This window comes from Colletes latitarsis, chromosome 6 (assembly GCF_051014445.1).
Source record: "Colletes latitarsis isolate SP2378_abdomen chromosome 6, iyColLati1, whole genome shotgun sequence".
Lineage (NCBI taxonomy): Eukaryota > Metazoa > Arthropoda > Insecta > Hymenoptera > Colletidae > Colletes > Colletes latitarsis.
Window position 1 is genome coordinate 14,415,964 of NC_135139.1, and position 15,618 is coordinate 14,431,581.

Below are 15,618 nucleotides of genomic sequence, written 5' to 3' on the forward strand. Positions count from 1 at the left end.
ATACCTATGGAAGGGCTCCGTATGTTTTGGGAATCCCGGAGGTCTGATGAGATAGTGCACATTTCAAAGTTCCAGGGGTTCCGGATATTTGATAGTATCTTGCGTGTTTTGGAGGATCTCGGGAATCTAAGAAATGTGAAATTTCGAAACCCATCCTCTTCTTCAACGCTTAAAAACTACGTCAAAGACTAGCTACAAAAATATTTTAAGTTTTGATATTTTATCAATATCACAATTGCTGTTAGTATTACTTATCCGTTCCATATCTATCATTTAACTCTACTGCTCATAAAATATACTTGTTTATGACATTATATTAAACTCCCGTTGTTCCTAATCAAATAGTATATTAATAACAAAAATAGTTACACTTAAGAGGATATTCTAGTTTCGAGTTTTGTTTTTCTGGTCCTTTTAGACATCTTTTTTATAGAAAAAGTATATAAATTTCAATTCACTGTGTAAAAATATTTCAAAAAAAGGAGGTGTACCAATACTTTTTTTATCTACTGTAAGTGTCGATGTAACAGACAAAAGTAGAAACAAATTTCTAATTTTCTGGTTAAGGTTGAAACCAGAACAAACATTCACAATTCGGCCCCAATCGATTGGTCCGCAGTTACACGTTCCAGCAATTCGAAACAAGAATCCGTGTTTCGAATAGGGAGGCTGCTTCATTTCTCGCGACCACTGCCGTCGAAGCGTCGAAACGTGTAGGACCATCGAAACGCCACGGTGCGCTTGTTGAAAAAGCCAGAGGGGAACCAATAATAAAACGAAAAATCAACAAAAAAAGACGCGCAACTGAAATGAAAGTTGCTCTACCGGAACGTTGTATTCCCGTAACGAATCTTTCTGGTCGACGTGACCAATGCTTCGTCGTTTCAACGTTCTTCCATCCCTACTCCAGCCCGCCATCCCTCCACTTTTGCAGCCCCTATACAGGATTGACAGAACCAATTAGTGGTTCCGTCGATTTTTCGCCATTTCTGGAAAACAACAATACCCTAGAGAGAGGCAGCGAGTCAGTAAAGGGGAGAAAAAAGGCAAAAATGAATGCCAGTGATGCAACTATAAAAAAAGGGAGAAAAAGTAGAGCAATGAAAATGAAATCAATGGTGCACTGGGATTATGTCATTCACGACTTTTGATACCGTTTGAAATTCATATAGTGGAATAGTGGAATTAACAATTGTAAAACGAGGGGCAGAACGGTTGAGAAATGTCCATCGTAATGGAGAAATGGCGCCGACGTATGTTTATAATTATGAACTTCATCAGATGTCCAAATATGTACAATAATATGCAATTTTGTCTACTTCTATGAATAATTGGATCATTTTCAATTAAATAAACAATTTATGGTCCAATTTTATCATACACTAGTCGTACGATCAGTAGGAATTACTGAAACTTATTTGAGTATGTAGAGTCAAAGTAAATGTTAAAATAAACATAGAAGATGGCATAAATAATAATAGTTGATATGCTCATCAGATAGGGGATAAAATGCCCTTTAAAATGAGCGTTTGTACAAGTCGATAGCTCCATTAGTTCCGGAGATATAGTGATTTTAGTTTCAAGTCGATGCGGTGGCTAGTTCCGGAGATATAAGGGTTCGAAGTTTGTTTACGTTTTGTTGTGCGGTCGCGCGAGTCCATTGATCTCGCGCGCGCGTCAATAGTAAACAGTGCGTAGTAAATTCTTGGAAATACTACGCCAAACTGGGTCGCGCAGTCACATACGCGGGGTAGGTCAGCGCCACGCACGTGCGACAAAGAGGTCTGACTCCGCTAGACGAAGACAGAGATAGTCGAATTATAAAAATTACCATTTACATAAATTACGATATCTCCGAAACGGAAAGTCGGATCGACAAAAACCAAAAACCATTTCAAAGAGGAAGCTTTGCCGCCGCTAACAATGGCTCAATAATGGAGAAAACACTAGTAATTTCGAAACAGCACGTAATTAAAGTTTTAGTAATTTCAATACGCGTCGGTAGTCTGTTTTAACATGGGAAGAGCCATAGCGGAATCTTTAAAAAATTACCCCATCACATAAATTACGATATCTCGAAAACGGAAAGTCGGATCGACAAAAACCAAAAAGCATTTTAAAGGGGAAGCCTTGCTGCTTCTAACAGTCGCTGAATTATTAATAAAACACCAGTAGTTTCGGAACTGCATGCGTCTAAAGTTTAACTATTTTTAATACGCTGTTAGACTGTTCTAAGACTGGAAACTGAAGATTCTCTCCTTTAATCTTTAATCTTATACATATATATTTCCTATTTACATCGAAAGCTAATCAGAATTTGGTACCAAATTTTGTCTAGTTTTTTACAAAAAAATATAAATCATTCAACTGGTTAGATGATCGGTCGTGGTTGGCAAAACAGATTACATATTTTTCTCAGAAAACAAACAATGAGAATAGAAGTGAATATTGTAAAATTCATTGTACGGATACTATAAAGAACAGTCGTGAAGTTAAATGACGCTAAAATAATATTGTGTATTAGAAATTCTAAACGAAATTTTAAAAACGGTCATTTTACCGGTCGCGGTAGGTTTAGTATTAAAGAAACATACGCTTCAAAACGAATCACTTTTCATGAAGTCGGTACAAATCTATCGTATTTTATTTCCTGATATTATTCGTTTAAATTCTTGCCACTATCAGCACGACGGACTACTTCCATTCTGAATCGATAACTGTGGATTTGATATAGAAATAGTAAAGGAACTGTAGCTCGAGTACAAGAATGTTTATCAACGGGTATGATGTGGCATAATAGTGTTCAGTGTATTAATCAGTCGAATCATATATAAACTATTTATTAAGTCGATAAAGTTAGCAAACTGTACATCAACTGTCGATTCCATTAAAAGTGGGAAATTCAAATTGTATTCATTCGGTGGAATAAAAGCATTAAACTATCTTCTGTAACAAAAATGTAATTATGGAATATTTTATTATTATTTTTTTTTTGTATTAAACACTAAGAAAATAATATTTTCTTCTATCGACAATTTCATCAGTATATGTATGATTATTACAGTTTCAAAGCTAACTCCTACTACATATTAATTATGCCTGCACCTCTATCAACTATTAACATTCAATATCCTTTTTGTTTTTGTAATTCAATATTATGATGAATGAAGAAACTGTGTGGCAGGAATTATCAGAAATACTTGCCGATCCTCCAGAAACGAGAAATAAATGTTCACAATGCAAGTAAGTACATGCATGAATTTTATTAGGTTATGTATAAATAATCGTATTCGATTTAAAAGAAAACGATACTTCCCCTGTATTATTATAGTCATTAAAAAATTAATATTTGCAGATTTCTTGAAAATAATACGAAACACGCCATTAACGTATTTTTGCAGGAGGCCAGTGCCAGTATGTTGGTGTCCTGGATTACCAAAACACCCGGTATGTCCTGCATCGAAAATAATAATTTTACAGCATCCAGCTGAAGCAAAACGTTGTTTACGAACTGCACCTATGCTTGCATTGGGCCTTGAATCTGGGAAATGCGCAATTTTCAGGTAAGTCATTTAATATACTAAGGATAATGTCAAGAGAGCAGAAACAATGTTATTGCATTCTTAACTTTAGGGGAAAGAAATTTCCATTATCTAAACATGAAGGTTTGACAGAAATTTTGAATGATAAAAATACTATATTATTATATCCATCTCCTGATGCTGTAGCACTTGATAAATTAAATCCAGTTGGTATTGATGGACAAAAACCATACAATCTTATTTTGTTAGATGGAACTTGGCCACAAGCAAAGGTAGTACATGCAGTACTTTAGACAGTTGTCCTGTTGAAGTTGATGAAGATACAACTACTTTTCACAGGCAATATACCATTCAAGTCCAGCACTTTGTGTGTTGCAAGCATGTAAATTAGTGGGAGTACCAACAAGTGAATATGTTATTAGAACTCAACCTACTGAAGGTTGTTTGTCTACACTTGAAACTGGTGCATTTGCACTTTCAATTTTGGAAGGAGATCCAGAATTAAAGGATAAAATGCTTGGACCCCTACATTATCTCTGCAGGTCAGTTTCTAACATTACAATGTGAACATGTATTTTATATGACTAATAAATATAAATAATGTAGGTTTCAGTTGGAAAATGGAGCTGTAACTCATCAAAGTAAGGAATTCCTTATTAAACAAAAAACATACCCTAAGCTTATAGGGAGGAGACTAGCTAAACAGTTACGAATGCTACCTGAAGAATCTACATAACAGTTTCTACTAAGCATCTTAATATAATAGACAAAATACTAATTATAGATACTTACAGAAATTCATTCTAGAACAAATGTGTAATTTTGATAAATATGTACAAGGATAGTATTTCATGAAGAGAAACAAATTATATAAACAAGTAACGTCTTTAATTTAAAAACATATTTTTATAAATATTGCGTCACGTTATTTCATAGTTTTTGACAACATATGAAAATCAAATGTCATATTTCCATGGTGTGGTACAAAGACAAACGACCATTGAAGAACATTTTGTTGTGTAACATTTGTTATGTCTCTAAATAAATGCACACCTTGTCTCGTAAACGGATCCCATGATATCCGTTTACCAGGCTGTATTTCTGTAGTAGGTCCAGAAGATACCGTAATTTCGGAGTTCAAATGCCAATCAACCCATAAAGCCACACCATTACATGATCCATTCCTATATTAATTAAAAAAAAATATAAAAAAGAAATAATAAATGTTTGTTTATTATAACCATTAATGTAGAATTAAAAAAAATCTTACTCTAATATAGACACGGTATTTGAAATATTTATATTTTTATATTCATTTGCATTTTGTGTCAAATCGAATTCTTGAATAGTAAAAGGTAAACTTAGTGCCTTAGCAGGGTACTCCCATAATGGTTGAGCTTCTATTGGACTATCACTTTTCTCGCTTGATGCCTACAAAATATTTGAAAACTCAGTCTAATTTTCAAATATTTTTAATAGGTTAACATACCTGAACAAGTTTATCAAATATAGACAAATCAAAACCTTCACAGATTCCAAGTGGTGCCCGTATTTTATGTAAATCTTTAAATTCAACCGCAACACCCATAATTGTGGCTGCAATCGGAATTCTTTCTACTTGAGATGAATATTTTGATGAGAGATACCAATAATAAAGATTTTCCCATGGTATAATGGAAGTAACAAAATACGGTTCGCCAAAAATTAAATTAATTGTATTTTCTGGAGGCAAATCATCTACTGATTCAATGATATGTACTTTTTCTGAGAGTTCATTTGCTTTTATAAACATTTCTGTACATTTTCTGGATAGAAAATTGGTCTCTAAAATAAATATTTTCTTTGCGCCTAATTTTATAGCTGCAAGACTTAATAAACAACTATCTGACAAACATAAACAAACTGTTTCTGATGTAACCTTCTCTTCCAATGCTTTAATATATTTTTCATTTCGTTTTTCATCATTTAATTGTCCTATACGTGTTCTACAATAAGCTACGTGAACACCGCAATTGCAGATAGGTCTTTTACAATCTGGTACTTCACTTCTGCAAATGAGGAACTATATAAAACAGTCAAACGAGAGACAAATACAGGTATCCCTCGAGTTACACGGTATTTGAGGCAACTTTATTTAAAAAGAAAATATATATGTAATTATAGACGAATGCTTTTAAATAAAAAAGATAATAGGTATTTCACAATAATTTTTATATATTTCAGAATATTTCAGAGACTAATTCTGAGTCTCGACTTACGCGGAACCAATTAATCGCGTAATTCGAGGGATACCTGTAATAAAATAAATACAATGCTCAAATCAGCATACATTGATTCATTTATCAATTGAAACCAAAGAGAATATTCATCATGATATCCAATCAAACTAATTTCGTTGTCAGCAATGACTGATGTTTCTATAGGTAAATAATAGATAGCTTGCATCCAGTGATCCCTCCAAGGAATTAAATCTGCTATTTCTGTAAGACTTATACCTTCATCTTGTAACTTTTTTGTACTAGGATGTTCCCATACTGGTGCACAACTTAACAAAACCTATACAAAAGCTGTTTAGCAATAACCTTAGAGAATTCTTTCATATTTAATTATTACCTGATTGTCTATATCCATATTTAAATCCCACCACATGAAAATAGCATGTGCTGTACCAGTTGAAGTTGGTTTTACATGCAAGCATACTTTCTCATCATACTGTAGAGGTGTTTTACCAGATAAATCAAATCTAAAGTATTTAGTTTATATCTCATAATTATATGAAATATTCTTAGCATATTGTACTTTCAAGTTATACATATATATATTTACCTAAAAATAGCCTGAGGTGGTAATAATGATTTAAATGCATTATGAGGAAATTCTGTTAATTGTATATCATGTACTGCAGCTGCTCCAAAACAAGACTTTACACAATGTGGTGTACTTAACATGTATTTGTTTTTGTATTGTATTGGTTGTATTGTATTCCATGCATGTATAGCTGAACTCTCAACAACTTGTACCCAAACAGTAGCAGTATGTGGTACTACTATACTATTCTCCTAAGAAAAAAAATACACATTAAGTCTAAATTATATACCTGTATATAAATTAAGGAAATAGTATTTGTACTTCAAGGAGATATTCATGAGCATGATGAAATGTAGAAAGAGCTCCTTCTCCAATAAGTTCAGTATCAAATACTTCTGTAACTAAAATGTTTGCTTTCTTAACCATATCACCATCCTTTCCCACTGTCATTTTTGTAGAACGTTTGTGTATTAATTTGATCTTATTTTCAAAACCATTTTCTTCTATTATTTTTATAGCACATTTAGCCATTGGTGTAAAAGCCTAAAAATAGTCCAGGTTTCCAACTTGTAAACACATAAGTTTCAAATAGCAAATATAGTTTTAACAATTTCCCTGAAGAAACTTTTCACCTCGCATGCTGTTACACTATCTGCCCCACATTTGGCAGCCATCATTGACAATAACCCAGTACCAGTTCCTATATCAATTACATTAGCTTCTTCTCCAGTTTGATGCTTTCTTTCAATTGCAGTTTTAAGAGCAATGTAATATTTTTCATTCTACCATCACAATCAAATAGTTTAATTTTATGAACATCCAAGCAGTACAAAATAATTTTCAAAATATGTAATACATGGTACTAACTCTTTCATGATCATGTAACATATCGGCAAAAGCTGATCTAGCAACTTCTTGATGATAATCATAATTTTCATCTTTTTCTTCCCAAGTAATAATACCGGTTAAAGGATTTAGACATTGAGTAAAAATACTCATGTTGCGCATAACAATTAACTGACTCACAGGAAATCGAAACATATACTTTTTCCAAAGCAACTTCTCAATTTCTAAAAATATAAAACTTTACATTTAGTTAATTAAAACTATCTATTAAAGAATAAACACAAAATAAACAAAAATTCACAAAAAAGTATATTTACAAATAGCTTTATTTGAAAATATCAAATACAAATTAAACAGTAGGATATACTAAATTAAGGATATGAACAATGGATGGATACAATTGTATTAAGGTTCGTTAAACAATTATGACCACAAAAAAACGGAATAACAGAACAAAAGTACTACTTCTACAACGTATTATAATAAATTTCATTCACTCTCTGAATATGACAAATGTAAGCTACAACACGTGTAATTGTGTACGTCATATAATATGTAAGTATACGTAGATGGACTGTTGAGATGACAATTCTTCATTATCATCTACCATATCAATTGAGTGAACCAGGTATACAAATAGATGTTCCATCCAATGTACTTTTTGGGCCCATTTCACTGGGGCTCTAGAGCCCCATTACATTTCCATGCCATTCACAACGTTACCAACAGGCTATAGAAAACGATCATAGCGCTTATTATGATATAAAATGAAATTACCGGCATTCTATTATTTTAACTTGTCCAGACTTTTGTATCAATCAATTAATTTTATTGGAGTAATCAATGGATTAAAGGATGTGATTGAAAATTTAGTTGTCAGAAGTAAGTCACGATTAATTATTTCAATGTCAAATCCAACTATTGATTCAGAGTGGAACTAAACTATAACGCTATGAACTATAAGAATTAAAACTAAAAGTGGCGAGAATTATGATTTCATGCCCGATCGAAGTATTGATCGCTTTAAATCTGACGAAACAACTATATTTATACTAGGCTGTACGAGGAAGATTGCAACTATTTACTCATATTATTTTATTCGCTCTAATCGAATCCCAACTTCCCTCCTTTTATGAAGAATTTTTACGAGAAACGATGATCATGATTAGATCGATCGTTCGAAGAACCAACAGACAAGAGAGGAGTTTTCAGAAAAATTTCAACAATATTTCCATATACTTAATTTACAATGTGTAAAATATAAGACAAAAACCAGTATCGTCCACTTGTACTAAATTCAAAAGAAATCGTAATTGGACCATTCTTAAAAATATAATATAAGAAGTGTATATATATTTAAACCGAAGAACGCTGACACGAGGAGAGAACATTATCGTTGGTGTTGATGATGGAAATGTTTAGATTCAGATAAAATGTACCCGATAAGGGAATTATTTAGATATAGGCCGAAACGCGTTCGAGGATCTACTCCTCGACGTGCGCAGCAAAAGGGGGCCCCCGTGTCGATGACCCTTTTGTTTATAATAGATAGGAATCGAAAGAGTTCGACTTCGGCAGCAGAGAGACGCTCTACATCGAACTTGCGTTGGCAATATTTATCTTATGATTTGTACGTTTATGTTCTTTGTGTGCTTTGTTAAATAATTAGCATAATATTAAATAATACAGTTATATATTCATATTAAAAGTGTCCGAATATTTGAATCCGACCACAGGCTAGTACCCATTCCAGACATCCTTAAAATAAAATGAAATATCTCCCGAAAGCAGCCACGTAAGGCGTTTTGTTATTCGCAACTCTATTGAATATTAGTTAAAAAAGTAATTAAAATAATCAGGTACAACCGTCTCACGCTACAGAGAATCACAGTTGATGCAACTGCTTCAGCTGCTTTGTGATTCCCGGATCCTATCCTGAAAAGCAAACGCAAAAAAATAATCGCAACACTAAAAACAATCGCGATCTAATTCATGCAATTTCCAACTCGTAATGATACTGCAGACCGAGATTAATGTTTACACGCAAAGCTACTCTGAAAGAAAACGCGAAAATATTCATTGTTCGCAACGCTAAAAGTAATCGCGATAAATTTGAATTATTCGCAACGCTACCTTGAAATCAAACGCGATCGTTCCTATTTCGCAACACTAATGCAAACCGCGACTTGTCTAAAAACAGTGGCCGTTGTGGTACCAAGTACCATCTGAAAATCTACAATTACTACAACTACAAACGAATACAGTGACAAAGTAGTAACATAGAATGATTCTCCATCCTCATCCGAAGATGAAGATGAAGAACCATTTGTTGCAGCCCACTCTTGAGACAGTTTGTCAGGGCCTCTTCGACTCATTGGGTCTTTTCTTTCTTCGGCGGTCCTGCCAAAGCCTGAAACTTAGGCCTAGGCTCGAGATTCTGTGCAATACACAAGTGTGGAGAAACTCGAGCGGGACGAGCGTTTCGGGGAACCTACCGCGATAGAGAACGCGACCGCGAAGAGCGACTTTCAAGTCGCGCGATTCCAAGAATCGAAAGTAAAACCGAAACAAACGGTAGAATCCGTTTGGATCGGCTAACGTTTCGACTCTCCAAATCGAACTACAGGAATAGGTCTGCCACAGAAATAAAATCTCTGACAACCCTATCATCCTGACCCTACCTACTTAGGTCTAAACGCACACACCAGAAAGTAAGCTACCTATCTACCTAATCCTATATTTAAACAAGAGCAAAACACATTCTCGCAAACATACACTCCACGGTTCTCACACATAATGTCCGGGCGCAAGAGCCTAATCTAGAGAGGAAGCCCCGGGGTTCCTTCGACACCCGAACATTGCAAACATTCACACTCTAAGGTACGTACCAATTTCCTGAAATCGGCTGATAAAGGCTAGTGACTATTGCGTTTTAATTTTACATAGCTGATAAAAGAGATTTTATATGTACTCTTATGCTTTCGTTATGTCGTACTTTAAGGAGTCTACAATTTCTTGTACCCCTCTCGAGAAAATGTTGCCTATTCGTTGTAAAATTCTCAAGCTAACATTATTAATCATTCAATAATTATTCGAAAAATAAGAAATAAAAGTTTGATAATCTTATTTGATTTCATAAAAACATAATATTACGAAATACAATTTCATTTTTAAAGTATAATAAATTTCTAAACGACGCACTTCCACATCCTAACCACACACACATGTGGAATGTACGTCGTGCACAGTACACTAACGCAATGTCAGCCGCTATTGAAATATATTATTATAAATTGTTATAAACTAAGTCATCGTGTCCATTGCCTTCACTCATGCAAGTAGCACCTGGGCACGTGTATGAGTACGGGCAACGAACACGGAAAAGTAACCTGAAAATCCTGAACTAAAAAGATTGATTATAGTAAATAAATAGCGAATAGTGAAACATTGTTTTTACTTATGACAAATTATGAAAAAAAATTTAATATGCATTAATATATTGAAAATATTATTTAAAAAAAGGACTATCTTTAAAATTTAATAATTTAGAAAAAACGACTTCTATCAAAATTTAACGATAAAATAATTTACTTTGAAAGTTTAAAATAATTCCGTGAAGAAAATTGATTAACTTGTTAATTGAAATATTCAACTCGGTATGATTTCGTTGTCAAAGTAAATTTTGTAAAACATGAAAATTGTGTAAAATGTACATTACTTTGACTCAGAAATTTACCCACCGCGGAATGTCTTTTTGTATATCAAATAATAATTATCAAATTATACAGTAACGGCAAACGAAAAAAATATAAATAATGATCAATATTCTGAATAATAATAATGTCAACAGTATAATCACTGCATTATATACTATAAATATCATAGTACAATTTCATTTTAACATTTAGTCAATCGAATAAAGAATTTGTTTCATATGAAGCATTTATCACATTAATAAACGCGGAATACAAAAAGACCCTAGCCTGAACTAAACAATAAAACAATGAAAGTTACTACTCGCGGGTATGGAAAATACCCGCGGTCACTGTATTCGTCAACTACGTATACAATCAGTCACCCGTGTCGATTCGGACCTTTCGTCCTTCGACAGGATTGGGGACCGAAGGAACAAAACATTGGATACAACTCACCAATCGTTGAGTACGATGAGACAATTCCGTCATCGATGATGTTGTCCCATTCGACTATTGTCCTGTGTCTACCATCGACGATCATAGTCTTGCTGGATTTCTGAACGGAATGATGAAATCTAAAAAATCTGAGAAACAACAGAAAAAATTAAAGATAGATGAAGAGAAACAGTAAAATAAGAAGGAAAAAATAAAGTAGGGAAACACACTAGCGTTTACTTAATTGTTTATTCTTAGATTAAATTTATTTATTTTAGCTTATAATGCCATGAAATGGAAATTGTTTTTTACTAATTGAATATAATATTTTCAAATTCAACAGTTATTTTTATTAAAACACAGTATCTCCCTTGAGAAACAGTAAAGTGAGATCAAAAAAAGAAAGTAGGAAAGCCCACCAGTGATTATTCAATTGTTTATTAATAATATTGTATAATATATTCCAATTCAACAGTTAGTTTCATTAAAACACAGAATTTCCCTGGAGAAACAGAAAAGTAAGAAGAAAGAAAGAAAGAAAGAAAGAAAGAAAGAAAGTAGGAAAGCACATTAGTGCTTATTTAATTGTTTCTTATTAATTAAATATAATACTTTCAAATTCTAGAGTTACTTTTATTAAAACAGAATATTTCCTATGAAAAACAGTAAAGTGAGAACAAAAAAAGAAAGTAGGAAAACACATCAGTGCTTACTTAATTGTTTCTTTTCAATATAATGTAAAATAGTCAAATTCAACAGTTAGTTTCATTAAAACACAGTATTTCCTATGAAAAACAGAACAGTAAGAAGAAGAAAAATGAAAGTAGACAAGCACACTAGTGCTTATTTAATAGTTTATTATTAATATAATGTAGTATTTCCAAATTGGACAGTTACTTTTATTAAAACACAGTATTTCCTTTGAGAAACAGTAAAGTGAGAACAAAAAATGAAAGTAGAAAGCACATTAGTGCTTACTTAATTGTTTCTTATTAATATAATATGAAATATTGAAATTCAACAGTTACTCTTATCAAAACACAGAATTTCCTAGGAGAAACAAAAATGTAAGAAGAAGAAAGAAAGAAAGAAAGAAAGTAGGAAAGCACATCAGTGCTTAGTTAATTGTTTTTTTATTAATATAATATTACATGTTCAAATTCAGCAGTACCTTTGATAAAACACAGTATTTTCTATGGGTAAGAGAAAAGTAAGGAGAAGGATAAGAGAATATAGGAGAACACACTAGTGCTTACTTAGTTGTTTCTTATTAATATAATTATATTACAATAATATTCAAAAGTAACTGTCCAATTTGCAAATATGGTATTATAACAATAGAATTATGTTATATCATAATAATATTATATTTTCAAATTGAATAGTTAAAATTTTAAGATATATTTTTTTCTAAATTTAATGTACATGGAATAAAATATAATGATACTTACATTTTCTGCTCATGCAGCATCACCCGAAATGTCTCTTCAGTGATGCATTGAGTCTAATAACCGTAACGAGCAATTCTAATTTTTGAAGTAATAACCGAAACAGAAGGGGGGGGGGGTGGAATAGTACTCAAACGCGACCGAAAATTTAATTGGGCGAACATTGACTCTATTGTCGCGATTCGAAAAGCGAAGCGAGCCCCGATGCTCGGAAAAAGTTTGCAAACGCACAACACTGATTCGACGTTCGCGTTTCCCAACCTCTAAACGATAATCTAAACGATAATCTAAACGAAGCCACTGTGCTTCGGGAAATTACACATATACTCAGGTCAATTATTAAATATTTTGAAGCATCATGGCGTCGATTCCGTGCCGGTAGCATCCTACGTGCTTCAATTGCAATCGTGGGCTGTAACAAACATAAAACACAATCTTCGGTCAGGCACATTACAATAAATGTACCTGTAACGCAATAATAACGATTAGAAACGTTTAGAAGTAAGGAATACGTACCTAATTAGACGCGAAACAATCAACACGTCTGACCGTATCAGTTTTCAGAGGACGAATGACGAACAGGACAGGACGCGTTTACCGCGCGAATTAATGAGTGGGGAGTGGGGAGAGGTAGTCACGTAGTCCAACGTCTTGGAAAATTTAAACCTTATATCTCGAATAACTGAAAATAAATAGAATAAATACAGAAAATAAATAAAATAAATACAAAAAGATATTAGACAAACGATTAATTACTTAATGACTTATTAGCTTTGTACTCCTGTGGCGTCACAATGCGAAGCAGTCATTGGCTGCGCTTGGGCATCGAATATCGATCTGTTATTGGTTACATAAGTAACTAGATCGATTGAGATATATTAATTCTTACCATAGAAACGTAATTGTAATTACCAAATATTAACTTTTTATTTAAATTTCAATCAGTTTCTTTAAAAAATATTCCTTTTTTTCATATTATATTTTCTAAAGTTATTTGGTTTAATTCCTACTAGATTTACATAAAAATCTATAGTAAATCTGTGTCGATAACAGGGAGTTTAACACAATAATGGTTTCATATAAAGTTTATAAATGCAACAATAGCAGAGAAAGATTATAAATAGTTATTAATTGTATTTATGTTATAGGGCACTGACTCCCACTAGATGATTGTTGTAGTTTATTACTTGTCTATACCTATTTTTCGAGTATTCTACAAAATTTTTAAAGATTATTTTTGTTCTTACCATTGTAGGCATTCGTAAACCAGGAACAGTGATCTGATACGTTGTGTTTCGAACACTTGGACAGTTTGTGTTTACATCCTTAGCTGCCGGCCGCTCGACTTCACCTTGAAGCTGGGCTTATGGATTCTTTGGCTGTGTGACACAAAAAAACTATAGTTTTACCCATCTACATTCTACGTATTGGCTGCGCGCTTAACCCGTGCTGCGAAAAAAGTATAGCTTGTGACGTCTACACCATACTTCGTTTATGTCTGCACTGCAGATTAATAGTTTGATCTGCATATAGTTCGTGGTCATTACCATTCTTATGTCAAACTCAATATTATCGATACATAATTAAGACATATTTTTATGTAAATCTATTTTATGTAAAATACATAAGAGATAGGAACAGACGAGTAATAAACTACAACATTATTTAGTGGGAGTCAGTGTTCTTCAATATAAAGTACAAACATCGTAAAAAAATAATTAATATTGTTGTTTTAAATTTTTCGTTGCTTTCTTCTTTAAATAAATATTATTTGTCCAAGTTACATTGAACGTTAATGTTTAGAATTAATATATCTCAATCGATCTAGTTACTTATGTAACCAATAACAGATCGATATTCGATGCCCAAGCGCAGCCAATGACTGCTTCGCATTGTGACGCCACAGGAGTACAAAGCTAATAAGTCATTAAGTAATTAATCGTTTGTCTAATATCTTTTTGTATTTATTTTATTTATTTTCTGTATTTATTCTATTTATTTTCAGTTATTCGAGATATAAGGTTTAAATTTTCCAAGACGTTGGACTACGTGACTACCTCTCCCCACTCCCCACTCATTAATTCGCGCGGTAAACGCGTCCTGTCCTGTTCGTCATTCGTCCTCTGAAAACTGATACGGTCAGACGTGTTGATTGTTTCGCGTCTAATTAGGTACGTATTCCTTACTTCTAAACGTTTCTAATCGTTATTATTGCGTTACAGGTACATTTATTGTAATGTGCCTGACCGAAGATTGTGTTTTATGTTTGTTACAGCCCACGATTGCAATTGAAGCACGTAGGATGCTACCGGCACGGAATCGACGCCATGATGCTTCAAAATATTTAATAATTGACCTGAGTATATGTGTAATTTCCCGAAGCACAGTGGCTTCGTTTAGATTATCGTTTAGATTATCGTTTAGAGGTTGGGAAACGCGAACGTCGAATCAGTGTTGTGCGTTTGCAAACTTTTTCCGAGCATCGGGGCTCGCTTCGCTTTTCGAATCGCGACAATAGAGTCAATGTTCGCCCAATTAAATTTTCGGTCGCGTTTGAGTACTATTCCACCCCCCCCCCCTTCTGTTTCGGTTATTACTTCAAAAATTAGAATTGCTCGTTACGGTTATTAGACTCAATGCATCACTGAAGAGACATTTCGGGTGATGCTGCATGAGCAGAAAATGTAAGTATCATTATATTTTATTCCATGTACATTAAATTTAGAAAAAAATATATCTTAAAATTTTAACTATTCAATTTGAAAATATAATATTATTATGATATAACATAATTCTATTGTTATAATACCATATTTGCAAATTGGACAGTTACTTTTGAATATT

The 15,618-nt window shown here is 33.1% G+C and overlaps 2 protein-coding genes across 7 annotated transcripts; one reads left to right on the top strand and one right to left on the bottom strand.

Annotated features, from left to right (window-relative positions):
- Positions 1 to 2,749: 2,749 nt before the first annotated feature.
- On the top strand, positions 2,750 to 5,156 carry Dtwd2 (DTW domain containing 2). 3 transcript variants are annotated; one of them, XM_076766789.1, is made up of 6 exons: positions 2,750 to 2,959; positions 3,065 to 3,243; positions 3,356 to 3,563; positions 3,634 to 3,814; positions 3,882 to 4,084; positions 4,149 to 5,156. In XM_076766789.1, the coding sequence occupies exons 2-6, from the start codon at positions 3,165 to 3,167 to the stop codon at positions 4,276 to 4,278; spliced, it is 801 nt and encodes a 266-aa protein (XP_076622904.1). In that variant the 5' UTR covers positions 2,750 to 2,959; positions 3,065 to 3,164; the 3' UTR covers positions 4,279 to 5,156. The 3 variants fall into 3 exon arrangements, with proteins under 3 accessions (XP_076622904.1, XP_076622906.1, XP_076622905.1); XM_076766791.1 differs by having other exon boundaries at positions 4,156 to 5,156; XM_076766790.1 differs by having other exon boundaries at positions 3,402 to 3,563.
- On the bottom strand, positions 4,420 to 7,720 carry Art7 (arginine methyltransferase 7). 4 transcript variants are annotated; one of them, XM_076766788.1, is made up of 10 exons: positions 7,694 to 7,720; positions 7,218 to 7,420; positions 6,983 to 7,132; positions 6,672 to 6,893; positions 6,369 to 6,601; positions 6,156 to 6,285; positions 5,872 to 6,098; positions 5,032 to 5,590; positions 4,813 to 4,973; positions 4,420 to 4,726 (listed from the first exon to the last, which is right to left on the bottom strand). In XM_076766788.1, exons 2-10 carry the CDS (start codon positions 7,389 to 7,391, stop codon positions 4,468 to 4,470), a joined length of 2,115 nt encoding a protein of 704 aa, XP_076622903.1. In that variant the 5' UTR covers positions 7,392 to 7,420; positions 7,694 to 7,720; the 3' UTR covers positions 4,420 to 4,467. The 4 variants fall into 4 exon arrangements, with proteins under 4 accessions (XP_076622903.1, XP_076622900.1, XP_076622901.1 ...); XM_076766785.1 differs by having other exon boundaries at positions 7,662 to 7,716; XM_076766786.1 differs by having other exon boundaries at positions 7,514 to 7,714.
- Positions 7,721 to 15,618: the final 7,898 nt, after the last annotated feature.

Bases quoted from the DNA above. Each gene is read 5' to 3' on its own strand.
- Art7 (XM_076766785.1), bottom strand. From the start codon at position 7,689: ATGAAATTTATTATAATACGTTGTAGAA. The intron at 7,133-7,217 runs GTTAGTACCATG...TTGTGATGGTAG, and splicing joins TGTTACATGATCATGAAAGA to AATGAAAAATATTACATTGC. The intron at 6,099-6,155 runs GTAATAATTAAA...GCTTTTGTATAG, and splicing joins ATATGGATATAGACAATCAG to GTTTTGTTAAGTTGTGCACC.
- Dtwd2 (XM_076766789.1), top strand. From the start codon at position 3,165: ATGAAGAAACTGTGTGGCAGGAATTATCAGAAATACTTGCCGATCCTC. The intron at 3,815-3,881 runs GTAGTACATGCA...TACTTTTCACAG, and splicing joins GAACTTGGCCACAAGCAAAG to GCAATATACCATTCAAGTCC. The intron at 4,085-4,148 runs GTCAGTTTCTAA...TAAATAATGTAG, and splicing joins CCCCTACATTATCTCTGCAG to GTTTCAGTTGGAAAATGGAG.